Genomic DNA, 22521 nt, shown 5'->3' with positions numbered 1-22521 from the left:
CGCATGAAATCAAAACAAGACCTTCATTCATCCCTTGAAGCATCATCTGGTTAGTGATACAAAGATGATAACAACGAAAGCACAAAAATAAGAAAATAAAAAAATCTGCCAGACTCACACATTACTCTGAAAATTTATAAATAAAGTACCAGTAAATCATTGCACAACAAAATCTTAAAATGATTCTTAGGTGGTAAGCTCCATGATAGCAGAAACTATATCTCCACCGGCATCCTTTAGTGCCCTCACAGCCTTTGGCCTAGATACACCTGCTTGAGTCATCACCAGCTCAATATCCTTAGGCTCTACTCCAGTCTCGTCCACCTCTTCATCATCTTGGTCCATGGCCGATGACTCAGGTTTGGGGATAACATGACTGAGATCAGGAGCTTTAAACTGCTCGGCAGCCTGGTTCTGCAGTTGTGAACTCAAGTCCTCAATCTTTGCCTCCCCAAAGATAACATAAGTATCTGATGCAGGGCTCTTAAAAACATCCGGTTTTGAGATGACAAACAATATCTGATAAAAGTCGTACAAAATTTGTCAGAAAAACCAAAACATAATAATAATTTTGAAAAAAAGAAGAAAGACAATAGATAAAGCAGGAAATATGGTAGCACATTCTGAGTGTAAAGAACACTAACGTTTTTGCTCTTCTTAACAGTAACCCTGCTAACACCAGGAATAGGTTTCATCCCAAGCTTTAACATTGCTTTTCGGCTCTTCTTTTCGCTTCTGCTTTGCTTTGACCTAGCACTGGCATCTCCATCCTGTTGTCCTGCAGACACAAGAACAAGGAATTGGTTTCTAACCCATTGTTTATAATAAATCAAAAAGAAAGTACAATAATAATCTGTTGCAGATATCACATTACAGCTTTTATATTTCAATTAAAAAAGCAAAGCCACTAACTACATCAAACTGTTAAGCAAATACTTTGCACATCTCAAATAATCCATCATAAAACACACATCACATAAAAACAAAAACCAAGTTACACGTTAGATAACTACATCTATAACAGATAGTGCAAGATTAATGACTTCTAAACCTCTCCAAGAAAAAGCTTATTCAATTTATACTCCTTCACATTGACACTTTCATTGTGAGTATGAAAATAACTTGCTTGAATTGACAACGATAAATTCGAGTATCATCAATTTGAAGAAACAAAGTAAATTTAAATGTTTTGGAATTAACGTACCCTCAGCTCCATCATCTTTCTCATCATCATCATCCTCATCGTCATCTTCATCATCATCTTCAACTACAGGTTCTTCGGGCTTCTAAGGGTATTTAAAACAAAGGAAAAGACTTAAAACATGAGAACTCTCATTTTGCCAGTATTGGTGTTTCAACTGGGGAAAAAGTAGAGGGGATGAACTTTCCATCAAACTATACTGTCATTAGTAAACAGCTGCAAGTAATTTATCAACCGTGCACTAAAAGGTTAAGACATACCATATAAGATTATAATCCAAGACAGAAGCATTATTACCAACTATCATGAAATGTAGGTATATATATAAAACAACACCAATGCCCAAGGCTCCCGTAGTGGGTGGGGATGATGTTTCCAGGAATTAAACCTATGACCTATAGGTTGCACCCCTGTCAACACTACCACTGGGCCACATGTTCACCCGTGAAATGATGGTATATATATACCGAAAAATATGATGAAGCAATATAGAAACCCAAATCAGGATGAATGGAGTTCATAACTTCATGAAATCTGGTACACCAAGGCCACAAAACACAAAAAATAAAACCTGGTCTACTTTGACAATGGATATAAGCAAAATTTACAAAACATGCAAAAGCAGCAAGAGCCAACTCATCTATATGCAGCATTGAACAATACGCAAGCATATGCAACTAGTTTCTAGCTAGCATCGCAAAATACACAGACGCTAATTACAAAATCCCCCACAACAGCCTAATGACAATGAAATCTGAAATTGTTTACTGCTTTTCTTAAAATTTTCTGATCAGTCAAGTCTTATTTAACCCTCTAGCATCTCAGAAACCATAGAATCGCATACACCACTACATAATCTGCCAATTAAGCGATAGGTATGTACAAAAAGAATACGAAATGTAACCACAAAAGACGATCTTTGAGATCTGAAAACACACATTTCAAGCCGATTTAAGTAAAAGAGCAGCTTCTGATCTCAAACACAAACGCAGATAAACAGAAATTACATCATCGATCTTCTGCTCCTCGAGAAGGGCGGCGAGTAGCTCTTCCTGAGTTTGGGCAGTCATGTCCGCTTATGTGTCGAGATACTTGAAGTGGAACCGCGTTCACCAATACTAAAACCCTAAAACCCCGAATAACGAAATTACAGTGATTAGCTTTTGACGGGGACCATTTTAGACTAGAGTGAAGGTCCAGCGCTCGAAATTACAATACTAGACATTCATCCGGTTATTGGACCTTTCGAAGTTGAAAGCCCAGGACTCCGAGTTTTGTGGGCCCAAAAGCTTTTCAAAGTTGACAGCCCAAAACTCCGAGTTTTGTGAGCCCAAAAGGTCAAAGCCCAAATGATGGACCCAATTACTATTCATCAAGGCCTAGACAGACACCACAGAATTAAGATATTTAACTTACATTTACCTTTGACTTTTATTTTCAATGACCAAAGGTCCAAATCTTGGAAAGCACTAAAGTGGACATAGAGTAGACTGTAGAGTACTACACTGCTAAGATTTTGTAGAGACTTGTATGAAAAATATGCATGCCCTATTGCCTTTATACCTGATCATTTCGCCATTTTCTATGGTTAAGTACTACCGAGATGGCCCAGGAGAAAAATCCATGCGGACTCGTTATTCGGAGCTGACAATATTAGTTGGTATGTTTGACTTACATTCCTAACATTTTCAACTCAAAGGCTATCCTTACTATGCATAACAACATCATGGAATTGAAGAATTTTTGTTTGAAACAGTAACAACATGAATAAAGGACAGACGCAATATAGTGTCTGTGTATTGAATTTGTTTGATGAGTGTGTTTGTTTGAATAAGATTCAAGCATTTATTCTTAAAACTTATCCTCTCCAATCATCTGTCAACTGTTAAACAGCTTGATTCCTTGAATTCTATCTTCACAATGCTTCACATGAGGAACTAAGGCACCAGTGTCAACTTTGATCTTTGCTTTGCATTCGTACACTGGCGGGCTATGAAAACAAGGTTCTATTGAAACCCCTTTGAAACAAGGCAGATCAGGTGTCTTAGGATCCTCTGGCTTGTACAGAATCCATGGCTTCAAGGCTCCAAGTCCTTGAGCTACATATCCAAAAGTAGACCAAGAACTTGTGATCAGCACATCACTCAAACTAAGCAGATACATCTCAGCCCATGCCTTCATATTGTGCACATTGTTCCCAAATACTTGTTTCACTTCATGACTTGGCTGGTATACACTAATCACCTCTCCAGTCACAGTTGATTCCTCCAAATACATGTTCCTTAAGCTCTCGTAGTACTCCGGATACAACGATGTTATCAGTACAGCCTTCGACGTCTGGTTTTCAAGCTTGGAAGGTGTTGCATTTTGTTTATCTGTGTCTGGAAGCAGTTTCTCTCTTAGTGCACAACCCAGAATTTGGTCCTTAATGCTTTGAAACGGACTGGTTTTGGCGTCGAACACTCTTACTTGGATACCAATCTTCTCGTCTGCCTTGGCTAAGAATGCATTGTAGAACCTTGTGATCTTTCCCCAAACTTGATTTGAAGGATGAAAAAGGTATCGACCCAGAAAATGAAAAACTTTTTCCTTATCCGGAAACAATTTGTTCAGTTCCTGCTCAAAAGATGGCATCATGAAAAGTGCTGGGATGAAGTAATTATCCGACAATGTGATCAACCAGGGGACTCTGTCAAGAAAGGCTTGATTTTGATCACAAAAGAACAGCATGTCATGATAGTTGTAGTCATGTTCCAGATGAACATAAATGAATGCAGGTACCGGCGACTCTGGTGAGACGTTTACATCGTTTCTCCTTACAATGTTCCCGAATTTTTCAGGATATCTCATGTTGAAGCCATTGAAATCATTTTTGAGAGGAAAATCTATTGGCAGCAACCATGATGTGTTAGGGAATGGATCACAGAATATGTCAGCCATATCAAGTTCATGTTCGACGAGGAGGACACGGTTTGTCAGGAGAGCGTAAAGAAATGCAGATGCCATTGACAGTATTCTGTTCCCCAGACCACTGTGAGGTAACCAGACTAAGTATTTACATTCTGTGCTGGTACTACTACTCTTTTTATAGCCTGCTTGGAGTTCAACAAGGCTTTTGTTGTATGATTCTGTATAAGGTCCACATCTTTTATGCAGATTCTCGTAGTTTCGTAGCTTGGAGATGAGATATGAAGAAGGCTTATGCGGAGAAGCTTTGCGATATAAGCCTGATTGGTACCTGCTAACGCAAGATTCTTTGTCGAACCCAGGTGCCAAAAGTCCCCCAAACAGCTTGTCATTTGGAATCGTTGTAGCTTCAGATGAATCCTTTTCTGGGTATCAAAATTTTCCATGTCATGCAATCAAAATATGTAAATTGAAGGCTTTAAAGCACATACAAAAAACACAGAATGAGAACGTACAAATCATGGACTTACCAGCAGCTAATGGTTTAACACTTTGAGGCGCTCTTCCGATACATGATGATTTAACAAATCCCTCAATAGGATTAAAAGCTGGGTTTCGATAAATCATCGCGGAGAATGTGACTAGTATCAGCAAAGCAATCAGGAATATTTTGGACTTGGTCTTCCTGAAGCTATGTGACTTCATTGAGACTTGATGGAACTTCTGTTATTTTTAGCCAAATGGACAGCTTCTACTATTCAGAATCAAAGAAGAAACAAAAACATAATATCTGGTGTGCGGTTTACATGACCAAAAAACAATGCAGTGTCAACTGGATTCAATTACTTGTACTCTACGATTCCCCAACTTGAGATCTAAGCCAGTGTTTTTTGACCCAATTCTAATGGCTTTGGAAAACTCTTCATGTGCACATTCAGGTGGGTGCCTTATGCCTTAATTTATGCAGGACTCACATATTATAATATTACTTTGCTGGTTTGATTAGCAGCAAAACTGTGGAGTCATTATCAACAAAAGTGGCCCAACTTTAAGGCCATAGAGAAATGGCAAGTAGGAATGGTTTTGACTTTAGCGAACATTGATTTGAGTTCAAAGTTGTCTAATGGTTAGACAACTAAACAAACAAAAAAGCTTTCTCTCTCTCTCTCTAAAACAAGATCTAAATCTAGCATATAAACTACTCTGGTTAAGCTTTTTGTTTTTAAAGAATTGAGGGGGATGAATCTGTCAAAGTTTTCAGAAAATTCATCCGACAATTGATAGGAGAGGAAGTTTGTTGTAATTCTCTAAAGGAACTGCTGTTATATTATTCCACTATGTTTTTAGAAGGAAAATGATGGTATTCCAGCTTTTGACATCCAAGCATTTTTGCTGCATTTTGAGAGGTGAAAAACGTACCTGTAGTGAATTATTTATGACCAAATCCATTAGTCACTATGAATAAAATTCAATCATCAGCAGAACTCTTTACTTGTCTCCAAGTCCACTATGAGTATCAAATTATAAGTACCCTTTTGATATAGAGAATTATTAATACTTCCCTATGTTTCAATACAAATGAGATTCAAATTCAACAGCAATCCCTATAAAATATCCCCAACCGAGCTGTCAATTATAAGTTCTAAAGGAAAAGGAAATTATTAGCTTAATATATAAAGAGAAACATACACAAAACATAATGCCTCCGAACATAACCAAGGATTTAGAGCGGGCGAGCAACATGTTATGATTGGAGGATATTATTCAGCAACTTCAATAGAAATAATGACATTGAAAGAATTCTGTACTTTTCAGGGAACAGGGGGAAAACGTTACGATTCATTTCAAAAACAAATTAAGAGATATTGAGATCCTAGGAAGCTACATAGACATTAAGGAAGAACAATAATCTGACAAGATTTCAACAATTAACTCACCACTCACACAGGAATAACAGGTCTGATGCATGCATCAGTGATCAAGTTGACAGTAGCTTACGAAGTTCTTCGGAAACTGATTTGTCATAGGCATCGTTAGATAACAAATCCACTAGCATCTCTGCAGTAGATGCATCTCCAGAGAACCCCTTATCACGCATTTCTTGAAGAAGCCGCATTGCCAAAGATATGTTGCTGTTGCGGAAAAATCCTCGGATGATTGCATTATAAATACTGCCATCTGGGGACAAACCATTACCTTCCATTTCAGTGAAAAGCCGGTATGCTTCACTTAAGTGCCCTTCTTTACAGAGGCCGTTGATCATGATATTATACGACTTTATATCATGATTTACGCCCTTCACAGACAAGCTGGAAAACAGGTCAGTTGCAATATTAAGCTTCCCGCCCTTGCTTAAACCATCAATGATGGTGTTATAAGTTATAATATCAAGTTCCAACCCACTTTCTTCCATTGCTTTAAACAAAACCAATGCCTCATCAAGATACCCATGCTTGCATAAACCATCTAATAAAGTGTTGTAAGTTATCAAGTTTGGAGTATGACCGCGTGCACACATCTCCTCAAGAAGATCTTTTGCCGGTTGAACTTTGCCTACATTGCACAATGCACTTACAAGGGTATTGTATGTAATAGTGTTAGCAAGCAACCCTTTGGAATTCATATCACTAAAAAATCCCATTGCTTTCTTTATACGTTTACTCCTACATAATCCATTGATTAAGATATTATAACTAACAACATTAAGTTGAAAACCCCTTTTAGCAATCGTGTCAAACACTCTCAATGCCTTATCAATTCGGCCTATTAGACAATATCCGTCCATCAATGCACTATATGTGACCACATTAGGGTCCACCCCGTCCTCAATCATCTTCTTAAGAACACATTCAGCCTCTAAAATCTTCCCTTCTTTACATAGCATATCAACGATAATACTGAAAGTGATGACATTCGGTGTGATCTTCTTTGCAATCATTTCATTCCATAACCTAGTAGTCTTCTTCCATTGGCCTGAATTGCATCCACCTTGAATTAAAGAGTTATACGTGACGACATCTGGTGTGACACCTTGATCCATCATTTCCAAATACAGATTGAAAGCATTGTCAAATCGCATGTCCTTGCATAGGCCATCAATGACTATATTATATGCCACCACATCTGGTTTACAACCTCTATTTTCCATTTTGCTGAGTAAATGGAGTGCGATGTGGGTGTATCCTCCTTTACAAAAACAATTCATCATAGTGGTGTAAGTAACTACATTGGGTTGATAACCATTATCCACCATCTCATCAAAAAATCTCACAGCATAGGCAACTTTACCCTCAGCACACAATCCCTTGATGATGGTGGTGAATGTTACAGTATCAGGTTGGAGACCAAGTTTCAGGATTTTCCCCAAAAGAGAAAACCCAAAATCCACACGCCTCAAACAGCAGAGGCAGTTGATCAATATATTAAAAGTGCAGATATTGTGCTTGATACCAAACAACTCCATAGATTTAGCCAGTGAAATCACGACTGAATAGTGATTCATTTTCACGATTGAACTAAACAATCGATTAAATTCGAACGTAGAAGGTGGAGGGTGCATGTGAACCATCCGATTAAAGCAGTGAACAGCATCATCGATGCCGTTGAAATCAAAATCGCGGCCTTTTATTGAAGCTTTGGAGGTATGAAAAGAGGCCGATCTGAGAAAAGTACGAAGTGAGGAGTAATTGAGAGAAGCCATACCTTGAAGAAGAAGACGAGAAGCGGAGACTGTATCGAACAAAGAAGATCTTCTTCTTGGCTGCTTCAGTTCTAGCGTGCAAGAGAGGAATGTCTACAGGCGGCTAGCAAGTGTTTTCATCTCACTCGTTATTTTCTTTTTTACAATTTTTTTGTGGAAAACGACATCGTTTTTGGTTTCAGTTCCTTGTTCCTCGACTTCCTTCTTGCTCATGTGTACTGACATACATGTACAGATGATTGATCCAAATTCCAGTCCAACGCTATGTTAAATCATCATTCTTAAGATTTTCTGAATATTCAAAGTACAATGTGTTCACTTATAAAGTTATATAATGTGTGTATATACAACGTTGTGTTCACTTATAAAGTTACATAATATGTGTATATACAACGTTGTGTTCACTTATATGGTTCTGATTAACTTGTACAGTTGAAACCAATAATGGTATTGTATACTTGAGCACCAACTGTTAAAATCACCAAAGTTGCTACACCAACATTTATCAGCATTTGCTTCTCTTCATTATGTCCAGTAATGGAAGGACCAACCTTCCCCGGCTTCTCTTCATAATCACCACCACCTCTCTGAGTCTCTAAATTAGTGTCACTTTCATTCTTTTCCTTCTCTTTGTTTTCAAGAAGATTAACACTTGTCTTCGATTCTTTACTTTTCTCACCAATTTCATCTTCCTTATCCTCCGTAACATTCTCGGCTTCGTTTGATCTTTCGGAGATTACAACTTCGATTTTTTCCTCTGCTTTTTGTTCTTCATTGTTGGCGTCTGATGTTGTTTTAGGCAGAATATCTTCATGACCCTTTTGAGGTATGGGCTCTATTAAGGCTTCTTGAAGGAGGGTTTCCTTGGCATTCTCTTTAGGACCAATGTTGAGCTTTGGAATTGTGATCCTGAGAATCCCTTCATCAAATTGGGTTTCCATTTCTCTGGGTTACAATCTTCTGGTGCACTAAACTGTTGGTTAAAACGAAGGTGTCTCCTGTCTAGAACAGGACGCTCTCCACTAACCCTGATCAGGCCTGCGGATTCGTCGTGGTCCACCTTGATTTGGTCCTTCAAGAAACCTGCGCAATCAAGTCTAATGTGGTTGGCAAATGTATAACAACAATGTGGGATTAAGCTGCTGATGAGAAAGGAAACGTGAGATTTATAATCCAAAATTACCTTCAACATAAACGAGTAAAATGGTTGAACTATCTTCTTCAATCCACTCTGAATTAGGCTGGAAAGTCTCATAAGAGGGTGGAGCTATTCTTCGATGTGGACGGTAAATGATGTTTCCCCCTCTTCTCTGCCTCATACTCATGGCCATTGTGTCCTCAATATATGTCAATGTTACATACACCTCAATATATATATATATATATAGACGATCAAGGAAGGTAATTAAGCAGCTTCAAGGGTTTTCTTTAGGGTTGGACTATTCTTTCTCCATTGGTTTTGTTTTCTTGTTTTAGTTGGGTTTTTTCAATCTCTCAACATCATGTCTATGTCTGAGGTATAACTGTAACGTGTTACACAAATAAAGACTCAATTCCTTGTTTGGCCTCTACACTTTCTAGCTTGCCAAACACAGTTAACAATGCTAAGTTTATCTGGGCAATGGTAAAGAAAAATCATTCCAATTAATCGAAAATTGATTAGTTTCTTTTAAGGCAAGTTCAATCTAGCATTATATATACTTGTTCTGTTTGAGGTAATTCTCTGCATTCTTACCATATACCTTCTTGATTTGCTTCTGCTTATGAGGCAAGATTTCAACAGCCAATGCTTCACTGTGACAGATGTAAGGAGGATTCCGCTCTTGACCCACATTAGACAAACAATTTTCCACCATAAAGCACATCCCTGTCACTGGTTGTTAATTCCAGGCAAGTAGGCAACTTTCCAGTCAAAAGATTTGAGGATGAATTGACAAAAGCAATATCAGAACTGCAGGACATGTTCTGTAGTAGCATACCAGTGAGTTTGTCGCCCCAACATCAAGATATTAGCATAGGAAGTGGCGGCAGCGAGGAGGGAAATGGTTCTACAATCCATTCTTAGATTTCTTCCTAAATCAAGAACTTTAAGGTTTGTCAAGTTGTAAAGATCAGGAACTTCTCCAAACTGATTCCTTAAAAGACCAAGAATTCTAAGATTTTCCAGATTTTTTTATACATTTTGGGAGAAACCCATTAAATGAATTGTTCTTCAAACTAAAAACCGCCAAAAAAATTGAGTTAACCAAGTCATACAGTAATTTGACCAGTGAAGCAGTTCTAATCGAGCGTTAGTGTCTGCAGGTCTGTACTCTTATCAAGCAGATAATATTGTACTCTCTCTTATCAAGCAGATAATATTGCACTCTTACAAATAGAGGCAACAATGCTTCTCAAGCTGCAGTAAAATCGAGCTTCCAGCGGTTGCATTACTTGAAAATTTGATCATTGCTATGGCCAAGATTTATGATCCAGCATTTTCAAGAAAAACAAAAGACTCCTTTGGATAAAGAGAATTATGAAAATACTTCCCCATGTTTACATACAAATGAGGATCAAATTAAACAGCAATTCCTATAAAACATCCCCTACTGTGCTGTCAATTAGAAGTTCTAAAGGAAAAGGGAATTTAGTAGATTTTTTGAATGAAAATTAGTGTGTGTCTATATATATATATATATATAGAGAGAGAGAGAGAGAGAGAGAGAGACATAAACAAAACACATTGCCTCCGAACAAAACAAATGATTTACAGCGTGCGAGAAAGATGTTATGATTTGAGGACATTATTCAGCTACTTCAATATAAATAATGACATTGAAAGAATTCTGAGACATTTTAGTGAATAGGGGAAAACAGGCATAATGTAGAAAATTGTTACAAATGGTAGTAGCTGCTAATATTGTTTGATCATAATATTAGTTTGTAAACATTAGAATTCATTTCAAAAACAAATTACGAGATATTGAGATCCAAGGAAGCTACATAGACATAAAAGAAGAGCAATAACCTGACAAGATTTCAACAATTAACTCACCACTCACTTAGGAATAACAGGTTGCAAGAAAGATCAAGTTGACAGTAGCTTACGAAGTTCTTCAGAAACTGATTTGTCAAATGCATCGTTAGATAACAAATCCACTAACATCTCTGCAGTAGATGCATCTGTGGAGTTGATATGATTACAATTTACCCTGATACGAAAAAGGTATACTCGCACACACCAAAACACAATTCCTCCGAACATAACCAAGGATTTAGAGCGGGCAAGAAACATGTTATGATTGGAGGATATTATTCAGCAACTTCAATAGAAATAATGACATTGAAAGAATTCTGTACTTTTTAGGGAACAGGGAAAAAAAACATACTGAAGAAAATTGTAACAAATAGTAGTACATGTTAATAATGTTTCATCATAATATTAATTTGAAAACATTACGATTCATTTCAAAAACAAATTAAGAGATATTGAGATCCTAGGAAGCTACATAGACATAAAGGAACAACAATAATCAGACAAGATTTCAACAATTAACTCACCACTCACTTAGGAATAACAGGTCTGATGCATACATCAATGATCAAGTTGACAGTAGCTTACGAAGAAGTTCGTTGGAAACTGATTTGTCATATGCATCGTTAGATAACAAATCCACTAGCATCTCTGCAGTAGATGCATCTCCAGAGAACCCCTTATCACGCATTTATTGAAGAAGCCGCATTTCCAAAGATGTGTTACTGTTGTGGAAAAATCCTCGGATGATTGCATTATAAATACTGCCGTCTGGGGACAAACCATTACCTTCCATTTCAGTGAAAAGCCGGTATGCTTCACTTAAGTACCCTTCTTTACAGAGGCCGTTGATCATGATATTATACGACTTGACATCATGATTTACGCCCTTCACAGACAAGCTGGAAAACAGGTCAGTTGCAATATTAAGCTTCCCGCCCTTGCTTAAACCATCAATGATGGTGTTATAAGTTATAATATCAAGTTCCAACCCACTTTCTTCCATTGCTTTAAACAAAACCAATGCCTCATCAAGATACCCATGCTTGCATAAACCATTCAATAGACTGCTGTAAGTTATCAAGTTTGGAGTATGACCGCGTGCACACATCTCCCCAAGAAGATCTTTTGCCGCTTGAACTTCGCCTACATTGCACAATGCACTTATAAGGGTATTGTATGTAATAGTGTTAGCAGACAACCCTTTGGAATTCATATCACTAAAAAATCCCATTGCTTTCTTTATACGTTTACTCTTACATAATCCATTGTTTAAGATATTAGAACTAATAACATTAAGTTGAAAACCCCTCTCAGAAATCGTATCAAACACTTTCAATGCCTTATCAATTTGGCCTACTAGACAATATCCATCCATCAATGCAGTATAAGTGACCAGATCAAGGTCCACCCCGACCTCAATCATCATCTCAAGTACACATTCAGCCTCCAAAATCTCCCCTTCTTTACATAGCTTATCAATGATAATACTGAAAGTGATGACATCTGGTGTGATCTTCCTTGCAATCATTTCATTCCATAATCTAGTAGTCTTCTTCCATTGGTCCGAATTGCACGCACCTTGAATTAAAGAGCTATAAGTGACGACATCTGGTGTAACACCTTGATCCATCATTTCCAAATACATATTGAAAGCGTTGTCAAATTGCATGTCCTTGCATAGGCCGTCAATGACTACATTATATGCCACCACATCTGGTTCACAACCTCTATTTTCCATTTTGTTGAGTAAATGGGGTGCGACATGGGTGTATCCTCCCTTACAAAAACAATTCGTCATAGTGTTGTAACTACATTGGGTTGATAACCATTATCCACCATCTCATCAAAAAATCTCACAGCATGTGCAACTTTACCCTCAGCAGACAATCCCTTGATGATGGTGGTGAATGTTACCGTATCAGGTTGGTGACCAAGTTTCAGGATTTTCCCCAGAAGAGAAAACCCAAAATCTACACGCCTCAAACGGCAGAGGCAGTTGATCAATATATTAAAAGTACAGATATCGTGCTTGATACCAAACAGCTCTATAGATTTAGCCAGTGAAATCACGGCTGAATAGTGATTCATTTTCACGATTGAACTAAACAATAAATTAAATTCAAACGTAGAAGGTGGAGGGTGCATGTGACCCATCCGATTAAAGCAGTGAACAGCATCATCGATGCCGTTGAAATCAAAATCGCGGCCTTTTATTAAAGATTTGGAGGTATGAAGAGAGGCGGATCTGAGAGAAGTACGAATGGAGGAGTATTTCAGAGAAGCCATACCTTGAAGAAGAAGACGAGAAGCGGAGACTGTATCGAACAAAGAAGATCTTCTTCTTGGCTGCTTCAGTTCTACCGTGCGAGACAGGAATGTCTAAGCGCTAGCAATTATAGGGTGTGATTGGGGTTTACTTTCCACTAACCCTGACTAGGCCTGCAAATTTGCCTGGTCCACCTTGATTGGGTCATGGAGAGCAATTAAGTCCAATCCTCTTCAATCCACTTTGAGAAATTACTTTGAACATTAAACCTTATTCAATCCTCTGTGACTTATAGGCTGGTAAGTTTCATAAGAAGGTGGAACTATTCTTCATTGTGGACGGTAAATGTTGTTTATGATAAAAAAAGAAAAAAAAAACGATATCGTTTTGGTTTCAGTTCCTTGGGTTAAATATGTCATCCATGATGTTAAAATTGCCCATGTCAAAAACAAGAACAAACACAAACAGTTCTATTGCCCGAGTATATCACCACTCATGTTCCATTTACGTCTTTAACATTCTAGTTGTTTCACCTTCTACAACTCGCTATGATTTACCCACAAAATTTTGCTCTTCTTTTTTACAAATAAAGGCAGACTGATTTTTCATGCCCTCAAACTCACATAACAATGGAAGAGAAGTGGCACCGTTTGCCAAGTGTTTTCCGGTCGGTTACCCACCAACCATGACCCTCCTTGTAATACTCCACCTGAGAATGATCATATTAAATCGTTTAATGGTAAACATAAGAACATTATGAATAAATCGCTATATCCATTTGAAGGTGTGTAAAGTATGCTGGGAATGGTGCGTACCGTGTCCAAAACTTCACCATCTTTCTTCATACCCCCAATGGCATAAATCCCATCTCCAATCACAACAGCTCCAAAATATCCCCTAATGTCATTCAAGGAATCCCCCATCATCCATGAACCAATACGAGGGTCGAAAATCTCAACTGTTGGGACCATTCTAGCTCCGTCATAGCCTCCAATAGCATACCTGCATGTATGATTTTCCATAAAGTTTTGATTACGATAAGATTTTCAATATCTGGATCAACAATTAAAAGCATCCACCATACAATGGTCTGATTGAATAAGTTTCTTACACCAAGCTGGTGTCTCATGTAATCAGTGTCTGCAACCAAGATTCCTAACATCAAACCGTTCATGAACTTATCCATACTCAATAAAGTTTACTTACAATTTTTCATTTAAAACAACCAAAGAATGGCATCCTCTCCTTGTGGCCATGCTCCCAAGATTTTTACTATAATGCTCTCGAGGATCAAACCTCTCAAGTGAGCTGAATGAGAGATAAGAAGATGATTCAATCAGACAACCTTATCAACCAATCAAACGATGATAAAAGAAAGATAAAGAAAAAACTAATTGAAAAGGTATCATACTTTAAGTAAGTTGTTCCATCATATCCCCCAACAACATAAATTGTGCCATTCATTTCTGCAGCGGCGGCAGCAAATCGCTGACAGAATAGAAGTGAAATAAGTTAGTTGACTGAAACTAATTCAAAAAGAAAGAAAATCCAAATATCCTTTCCTATAATTTTCTTTTCTTTTTGTTACAGAAGTCCTTAATGGAATGTCAATCAGGGTAAAAAAAATTTCTAACCAGAACAGCATCAATTGATTAATTGCTTTCCAAAGTGAGCTTTTAATGGCAGCGCAAATGGTGCCATAAAGTGGCAGTTTCATGCTTGTGATCTTGCAATTTTTATTTGTTGTCATAGAGTCAAATCCATAAAGATATGGTTGTCCCTCTAATCCAATCAGCAGCCACATGAGTACAACAAAGACTATTATTCCGAGCACTGCAGTTATGCAATCCAACAATAATTTAGATTGTACCTTTTGTAAAATTGAACGCATAGGGATCCACCTTCCAAAATTTAGATCCAACATCTCCACCTCTGCGAAGTAATCAAGTCCATTTCCACCCCCAATCGCAAAAATCTTTTCCTGCAATGATACCCCAGCTAAGCCTCCCTTACTTCGATTCAATGGAGGACGGCTAACCCAGCGATTGGAAACTGGGTTGTACGAATCAACTTCATATTTAAAAAAAGTAAAATCAGAAATTCATTTGCATTGTCAAGAAGCAGTATGTACCATAAGATAAATAGAAAAGCAACGAAAGTACCTGTATTATGCCAGGAATTACCATCTATACCACCGAGAATATAAAGTTCACCATATAACTTTGCTGCACCATAGGACCGTACAGAACTCATAGAACTAAGCGACCTCAGAAGACCTCTGTGAGGATGATAGCAATCCAAAGAAGATAGCCATGAAGAACCATCAAATCCTCCGGCTACAAGTATTGCATCTTCAAGGTCTGGTTGTTCCTCATTGATTGAATTCAGCTCCTTTGGGTTAGAGTCTTCAGCAAGTCCAAAAGATGCTAGTGATCCAAATTCCAATTCCTTGCATCTTCTTCTCAGATGTAGTATTTCAATTTTGGACCCAACCTATTTTTCCAATTTACCAAAATAAGATCGCTAATCCATGACAAGAAGTAAGCCAACAAAGAGTATAAGTATGAACGAAAAAATGATATAACCGGAACTACCATTCTCCACACAGTAACCAAGTGGAATCCTGTGCCAGAGATTTTTTTTTTTCCTTCGAATGAATGTGGAAATTCAATGTTACGATGAGAAATGCAGGAGATTTTCGACAGTACAGTAACGTTATTAGATAATCATATAAAACAAACCTACCTCAAGATGAAATGCTTGTATACAAAATAAAGAAGAAACTGCTTATGTTGAAAAAAAAAATGTGACACAGAGACAAGTATTTACAGCAGCACTTTCCACCAATGAAAGTAATCTTTGTAATGCATGACAGCTCAACCAATGCCTGCATATAAATAATAAAACTTGCCCAGTACTGTATGTTAAATCACAATTTTAACCCACTTTGTTATCCTATCAGTGCGGGCAAAATTTAATCATTTAAATCATATTCCAACCCCCTCTCTCCTTGAGAAAAGGGCAGTCCAACACATGCTAATTAATTGAAATACAGAGTGCAGGGTGATTAATTAAAAAGATGGAGATGGAAGTTAGGAATTAAACAATCTGATCTGTCGTCATAAAAAATTCTAGGCATATTTAAGTCAATCCATTGAACTTAATTGACTGAAGTAACAAAACAAGTATAAAATTGCAAATGGATATTATAGATCCATGACATTTGGGAAAATAAAATAATAAATAACTTGTTTATGAAATATTTGAAGATTTGAAAGAAGGGATCTCTCCATTTTGAAATGCAAATGAAATTCATTACTTAAAGCAGCCCTGAAGCTTCCACAACCTGTTAAATCACATTTCCACTCAATAGGTTGAATGGGTAAGACGAGGGGGAATTCAATTGTGTCAACCATATTCCAACATTTTATGCCAGGGAATAGGGATCGTAGAACAGGAAGATGCATAATCAAGTTTCCTAAGGTAATTCAAACTGCACCACATATGGTGCTTAATGAACGATGCACCAGTTTTAAAATGTTGCCCCATAAGGATTATGCAATATTCCATAATGAACTTCCTATATTTCCAGAGAAAAGCCAACTGACAACAGAATGAGTATACACCTGTCAACCAAATGATGCAGGAAACCTTATTTTATCAAGGCATAGAATTTTTCAAAATAAAATAAGAGTGACATTACCCAATGGAACCTTACCAATTCATGCTCCAAAAAACTGATTCTTTGACCTTGTACAGACTTAGATGACTTCAAATCTTCCACCTCTAGCAACAACTTTAAGAAGAATGCAGATAACATATAAGGTAACTAGATAATTTGAAATTCAGAATCCAAGAAGATCAAGGGCCACAAAAAAGTTCAAATACCTTGCATACTAGTCGCTGAAGCTCAGAAAGGTTCGTTTCAGATATTACTGCTGTTTCTGCAACGTAGTTTCCGTTGATTTGGATCCGATTCCCGTGATTATCCTTTCCCAAATTTTCAATAGGAGCTTTCAAAAACTGGCTTTCTCCATCCAAACAAGACAAGTCCCATGGCAAGCTCCTTTCAAGATTCAAAGGCAGATCCCCGTCCAAAGCTGCTGTATTAAGCTCTCCACATTCTTGTGTAGTATCTGTAGTAGGCAAGGTTTCATTTGACTCACTGTGACAAGCAGAAAAATCAGCCTCTCCAATGACAGAGGAGATCAAACCTTCACCATTGTCATACTTTCCTACAACCGCCTCATCTGTTGGAGGTTCTAATAACTGTCTTTTACAAGAGGGGCCAACACAAGATGACTCCCATTCTAAAACAGACAATTCACCAGCTAGGGATTTACAATCTTCAGGTTCCTTTGCTGTACCAGGGTCTGTTTTACTTTTGAATAAAGAACTCCAAGACTTCTGACTCTGAGGAAGGGAAGTATTCACGTCACCTGCTGCTGTATGAGAATTATCAGTGTTGGGGTTAATAGTACTCGTATACTCCACAACATAAGCGTATGAATGCCCATAACTTTGATTTGTATGACCAGCCTCATACTCATCATTTCCGGCTTTGTTGTTGCTGACAATAACCTCCAATCTCTTCTTTTCTCTGTCCAGACCCAGTTCATTTTGAGAGGAGCCACGTCCCAAATAGGTTTGATCTGCACAAGCCACTGCCAAATTAGATGTCTCGGAGCTGTAATTTCCATTCCTTTTAGTAGAAATATACAAACCTTTCGAGAGAGAGCTAAACTTCACATGGTTTGAAAGGGACGGACCAGATCCGACTGGTGAAGATGAAAACAAACTGATCAACTTGTCAGTTTGATTACGATCTAGTTCAAACCAAAAAAAATTTGCTTCATAGTAATTGTCGGCAATTATAGGGCGAAACTCTGATTCTGACAAAGACAGGCACTGCTTCCGGATACGGAACCTGACCTTTATATGAAAACAGCAGAACTAAAGTCAATTCCACTTCTTGAGATGACCGTAAATCTAAAAAAATTTCACAAGCAATACCTGTGCGGCAAATAGGGTCTGATCTGAACCATCAGTCCACCCATATGGATCAATATTCAATTTCCCATGACTTGAAGCCTCAAAGATGCCATGAAGCCTCCTATCACTATAGTTGAACAAAAACAATGGTAACCCGGGATTGATGTTCTTCACATAAGAGAAATGGGGAGAAGGTAATCCTGTGAAGATTCGTATTGAATTTCATAAGTTTGTCTCGTCAAAAAATATGCATTACAATCTAAAATGAGGGGAATAAAAAACAAAAACAAAAATTCATGCTAATTCAGCACAACGGGGACAACTAACCAAGCAGCTGTTTAGAAAAACACTCTTTGATTGTATTGTGCTTGCAACCAAAGATGACCGCACAAAGGTCTTTCTTCAATAGGTTTCTAGCACTTGCACTGCAATTTACCGTCCATGAACTTTGAGACTTTTCCTTTAATAAAAGTGTATGTTTCTTCCTTCCTGCTCCCATTTTAGTTCTCTATGAGAAGATAAGCCTTAGTTCTTTCACTAATACATAGTAATATCATCCTCAAAAAATCTATAATGTAAGTCAAGGTAGCAAATTAAGCAAGCACAATACAAAGGATAAAGTAAATCCAACAGCATTAATCCTTCTCTGGCAACAAAAGTATAACATTCAGAAAAGTCTGAAAGTATACATATGACTCCCCCTTAAGGTCTTGAATTTCCGACAAATAGAAAAAACTGACGGATTCGTATGCAAAAAACTATGGCGTATATATTATCACATTGCCCCCCAACCCTCAAAAAAAGAAATCAGACAACATATCCAAACAGGGTCTCTTCCCATATAGAAAAATAACATATACAAAAAGTGAGAGCAAAACCTTCAATCGTACATTAATTTTGTTAGAGAAGTGAAAGGATCTATATTTTTCACTATATCTTAATTGTGTACAACATGCCTTTATATAGGCGTTAGAAAGGAAAAGTAAGAAAAATAATGTCAATAAAGTAAATCAAAGATGTTGATATCTTTGACAAATTCAAAGATTTTGTTGATTTGTCAAAGATATCATTGATATTTTGTAGATATCTTTGACAAATTCAAAGATTTTGTTCATTTGTCAAAGATATCAAAGATTTTGTTGATATCTTTGACATCCCCCCTCAAACTCAAGTTGGTGCAGTAGAAGTAAGCTTGAGTTTGGAAACTAAGTCTCTGAAACGACCTGGCAGGAGTGGCTTGGTGAAAAGATCAGCAGGTTGGTCAAGAGTGGATATTGTCAAAAATAAATTTCAAAGATATCAAAGATTTTGTTGATATCGTTGACAGAATTGAATATAAAGAAACCAACAAACCGAGAAGCCAAAAAAGGAGCAGTCCAGCGACACGCACCAAAACCCAAACACTAAAGGATGGGGATCCAGCTCTGAGAATCGAGGCTACCAAAAAGCAAGAAAAAATCCACATGGGAACCCAAGAGAGCAGACAAAGGAACACCAAGCCTGCACGCAGAAATCCGGAATGGGACCAAAGAGGGCAAATAGTAAGATTAACAGCAGCAAAACTCCGAGAAGGGACCCATCTCTAGAGAAGCCTTAAAAACGCAGTAAAAGGACTCCAAGAGAGGACCGATATCTTAGCACCAAGAGCGATGATAGAAACAGCAGGGAAAAGCAGCCAGAAACATGGACACCACCATACGGCAGCAGGAGGCCAAAGGAACGAACTGCGAGGAACCATGCTCAAACTGATGAAAAGGCAGAAGAAGCAATCGGGTCTAGCTAGGGGCCCGAGCAAAGGAGTACCCCTGGAAGAGCACGACTAACGGCGGAAGGAGCACCGCCACGGAGGACACCAAAACTCAAGAAAAGAGAAGAACATCTCAAAGGAGACCGCAACCGACTTGGGACGGACCCAAAACCAAGATCCCACCTAAGGAGTGTTGGACCAAGGCTGTAATAATATGTGCTGTATCAATGGTAGTACGTACACTACTCTGGAGTGCCTCAACAGGAGTGGCTCCGATACCATGTTAGAGAAGTGAAAGGATCTATATTTTTCACTATATCTTGATTGTGTACAACATGCCTTTATATAGGCGTTAGAAAGGAAAAGTAAGAAAAATAATGTCAATAAAGTAAATCAAAGATGTTGATATCTTTGACAAATTCAAAGATTTTGTTGATTTGTCAAAGATATCATTGATATTTTGTAGATATCTTTGACAAATTCAAAGATTTTGTTCATTTGTCAAAGATATCAAAGATTTTGTTGATATCTTTGACAAATTTCAAGTTCATCAAAGAGGTTCGAACACAAATACACATCCACAGCCATTCCATTCCATCTAGAAAAAAAAAATTAACAGAGAAATCCATAAACAATAACAACAAAACAGTCCGTTCAGGAAATACTTTGACAATCTTGCTTCTTAAACGGGAAATTTGTACAGAATCGAAGATCAAAAAAAGTTCATCGACACCTTATTTAACAAAGCAACTATTCAGATGAATAAAATAAACTTTCTCGAAGTAGAAAGAAAAAAACAACAATCATCAGTACAATCACTTTTTGCTACATTTCATACATATCTCCAAAACTCAACGATCAGAAGCCAGATACCAAACAAGCGTAGGTTAAGAGCGTTGTTTACGCACCGAAACTTCGATTGTGAAATGTATGTTCTTGAACGAAGACTGAGACTGTCGATTTCACTGGATGATAAATTAGGGCTTTCGTATTCCCTGACAAGCGAAGAAAATACGAAGAATTCGAAACGTCGACAAGTCTCTGACGTGACGTACGACGGAGAGAGAGTAGAGAGGTTCAGAGAGTGAAGTGCGCACTGTTTCCTCACTCTTTTGAAAGCGCGAAATGTGTCATCCAAGTAGCAAAGACTAAAATTTGATTATTAATATTATTACTAAAAAATGATGAGGATATTTTGATATCCTCATTTAATGTGGAGGGTTGGATTTAATGTGGAGGGTTGGATGTGAAGTGGGCTCTATATTTATTTTTAATCAATGGTTATTTTAATGTCACATAGATTTGAGAGACGTTTAAGGTCTCTAACATTGTCGTATTTCAAATATGATGTGTCAAAAATGAGTAAATTTGTCTTGAGTTTTTTTTGGTGATGAGGAAACTTATAAGAAAGCACAGTTCATTAAACTCCAAAATTAATACCCATACTCCACAGTATATCCATAAACCACATGGGTTCACGGTATATCTGTAAATTACATGAATTGATTAAGTCTTGAACCAAAACTTAGTGCATAAATAACGCTAGATTGCACCAGAGTGGATATTAAAACTTGTTACATGTGTTGAGAAGTTAAACAACTAACTTAACGATCTGAATCACCAATTTTTTTTTGTTAAATGTGTGTGAGCTTGTTAAAAATATAAACCATTTATTATTTGAGCACAAGTTTACAATTATTTATTTCACTGAAGAGACTTGAACTACTAGTTGGAATGGTAAGTGTTACCTTTTGAGGATGGCCGATGGGGCTAGGGATTTTCAGAACAGAGAAGATTCAGAGAGAAATGAAAACTGAGAGCATCCACAATGGTGCACTAAATATCTAGCACTCCAAAATCATTCTCACTCTCCTCATCTATCCTACGTGGCACAATTTAATTGGATGAGTGAATATCTTAATATACACTATTAACACTCCATACATTCCAACACCTCATACTCATTTTCTCTATTTTCTATCTCTTCCTTTTCATCATCTCTCTCTTCCTTTTCATCACCTATCTCTTCACTATTCATCAACTATATACATACTCCAACTCTCAAGTATTCTTTTTCCACAACTAAATTTTCAAGTGTCATTTTTCACCATTGTGTGCATGTAATGCTATACTTATAAAAAAAGTAACATTTCAAGTATTTAAAATACACTCCATTATACCTATTGTGAACATCTAACACTTAACTTATCAAGAAAATATCATGTCAAGTACTTCAAAATCATCCCATTGTGGATGCTTTGAAGAGGCACATTTATTCCGCTTTGTAACAAATAAGTCATGCTAGCTAAACCCATCGCGTGTAACGAAACAAAGCCCATTCATCACTTGGGCCTGTTTCTGGCAAATCTCCTAACTCCAATCAATACAGAACTCATTCTAAGCCCATAACCCATTTACTTGGCCCAGACCCACATATTCATATGTCCATAAAAACTAGGGCTGTTATTGGTATGGTAAATTATCCATTGGTATACCATTACCGATCAATTGGTTACCGAAAATAACAGAAGATTGGTATACCGTTACCAATTGTTCGGTACGGTAAATTTACCGATGATTTCGGTAACGGTAACGGTAAGCAAAGTTCAAAACCGGTAAATTTCCCGATTACCGACATATATATTAAATATATATTAATATTATTTTTAGTTTTAGTTTTATTTAATTA

General features: G+C 37.4%; 5 protein-coding genes, 1 long non-coding RNA gene and 1 pseudogene across 7 annotated transcripts; all 7 read right to left on the bottom strand.

The window, feature by feature from the left end:
- Window position 1: 1 nt before the first annotated feature.
- On the bottom strand, window positions 2-2365 carry LOC120004982 (nascent polypeptide-associated complex subunit alpha-like protein 1). Of its 2 annotated transcripts, none has more exons than XM_038854390.1 (4): window positions 2209-2365; window positions 1205-1286; window positions 645-781; window positions 2-519 (listed from the first exon to the last, which is right to left on the bottom strand). In XM_038854390.1, the coding sequence occupies exons 1-4, from the start codon at window positions 2269-2271 to the stop codon at window positions 187-189; spliced, it is 615 nt and encodes a 204-aa protein (XP_038710318.1). In that variant the 5' UTR covers window positions 2272-2365; the 3' UTR covers window positions 2-186. The 2 variants fall into 2 exon arrangements, with proteins under 2 accessions (XP_038710318.1, XP_038710320.1); XM_038854392.1 differs by having other exon boundaries at window positions 645-778.
- A 604-nt stretch (window positions 2366-2969) lies between these two features.
- On the bottom strand, window positions 2970-6169 carry LOC120006693 (galactoside 2-alpha-L-fucosyltransferase-like). Its single transcript, XM_038856826.1, has 3 exons — window positions 6046-6169; window positions 4639-4831; window positions 2970-4533 (listed from the first exon to the last, which is right to left on the bottom strand). The coding sequence occupies exons 2-3, from the start codon at window positions 4811-4813 to the stop codon at window positions 3080-3082; spliced, it is 1629 nt and encodes a 542-aa protein (XP_038712754.1). The 5' UTR covers window positions 4814-4831; window positions 6046-6169; the 3' UTR covers window positions 2970-3079.
- LOC120006692 (pentatricopeptide repeat-containing protein At1g12300, mitochondrial-like) lies at window positions 6052-7906 on the bottom strand. Its single transcript, XM_038856825.1, has one exon. The coding sequence runs from the start codon at window positions 7806-7808 to the stop codon at window positions 6087-6089; it is 1722 nt and encodes a 573-aa protein (XP_038712753.1). The 5' UTR covers window positions 7809-7906; the 3' UTR covers window positions 6052-6086.
- A 198-nt stretch (window positions 7907-8104) lies between these two features.
- LOC120006540 (inactive protein RESTRICTED TEV MOVEMENT 2-like) lies at window positions 8105-9193 on the bottom strand. The gene is made up of 2 exons (XM_038856599.1): window positions 8992-9193; window positions 8105-8891 (listed from the first exon to the last, which is right to left on the bottom strand). Exons 1-2 carry the CDS (start codon window positions 9137-9139, stop codon window positions 8647-8649), a joined length of 393 nt encoding a protein of 130 aa, XP_038712527.1. The 5' UTR covers window positions 9140-9193; the 3' UTR covers window positions 8105-8646.
- Window positions 9194-11176: 1983 nt separating this feature from the next.
- On the bottom strand, window positions 11177-13113 carry LOC120005911 (annotated as a pseudogene).
- Window positions 13114-13538: 425 nt separating this feature from the next.
- Window positions 13539-18031, bottom strand: LOC120005910 (kelch-like protein 12; the record flags this gene model as incomplete). Its single annotated transcript, XM_038855796.1, has 8 exons — window positions 13539-13802; window positions 13909-14095; window positions 14300-14401; window positions 14505-14581; window positions 14964-15163; window positions 15256-15586; window positions 16812-16889; window positions 16982-18031. Coding segments are annotated over 8 exons (2115 nt in total), but the record flags the coding sequence as incomplete, so codon positions are not given.
- An 81-nt stretch (window positions 18032-18112) lies between these two features.
- On the bottom strand, window positions 18113-20952 carry LOC120006541. The gene is made up of 3 exons (XR_005470031.1): window positions 20741-20952; window positions 18413-18593; window positions 18113-18285 (listed from the first exon to the last, which is right to left on the bottom strand). It is a non-coding gene; the product is annotated as an uncharacterized LOC120006541 (long non-coding RNA).
- Between the last annotated feature and the right edge of the window lie 1569 nt (window positions 20953-22521).

This window comes from Tripterygium wilfordii, chromosome 9 (assembly GCF_013401445.1).
Source record: "Tripterygium wilfordii isolate XIE 37 chromosome 9, ASM1340144v1, whole genome shotgun sequence".
NCBI classification, from domain to species: Eukaryota; Viridiplantae; Streptophyta; class Magnoliopsida; order Celastrales; family Celastraceae; genus Tripterygium; species Tripterygium wilfordii.
Note: the sequence above shows the minus strand (reverse complement) of the source record. Positions and strands in the feature narration are given on the sequence as shown.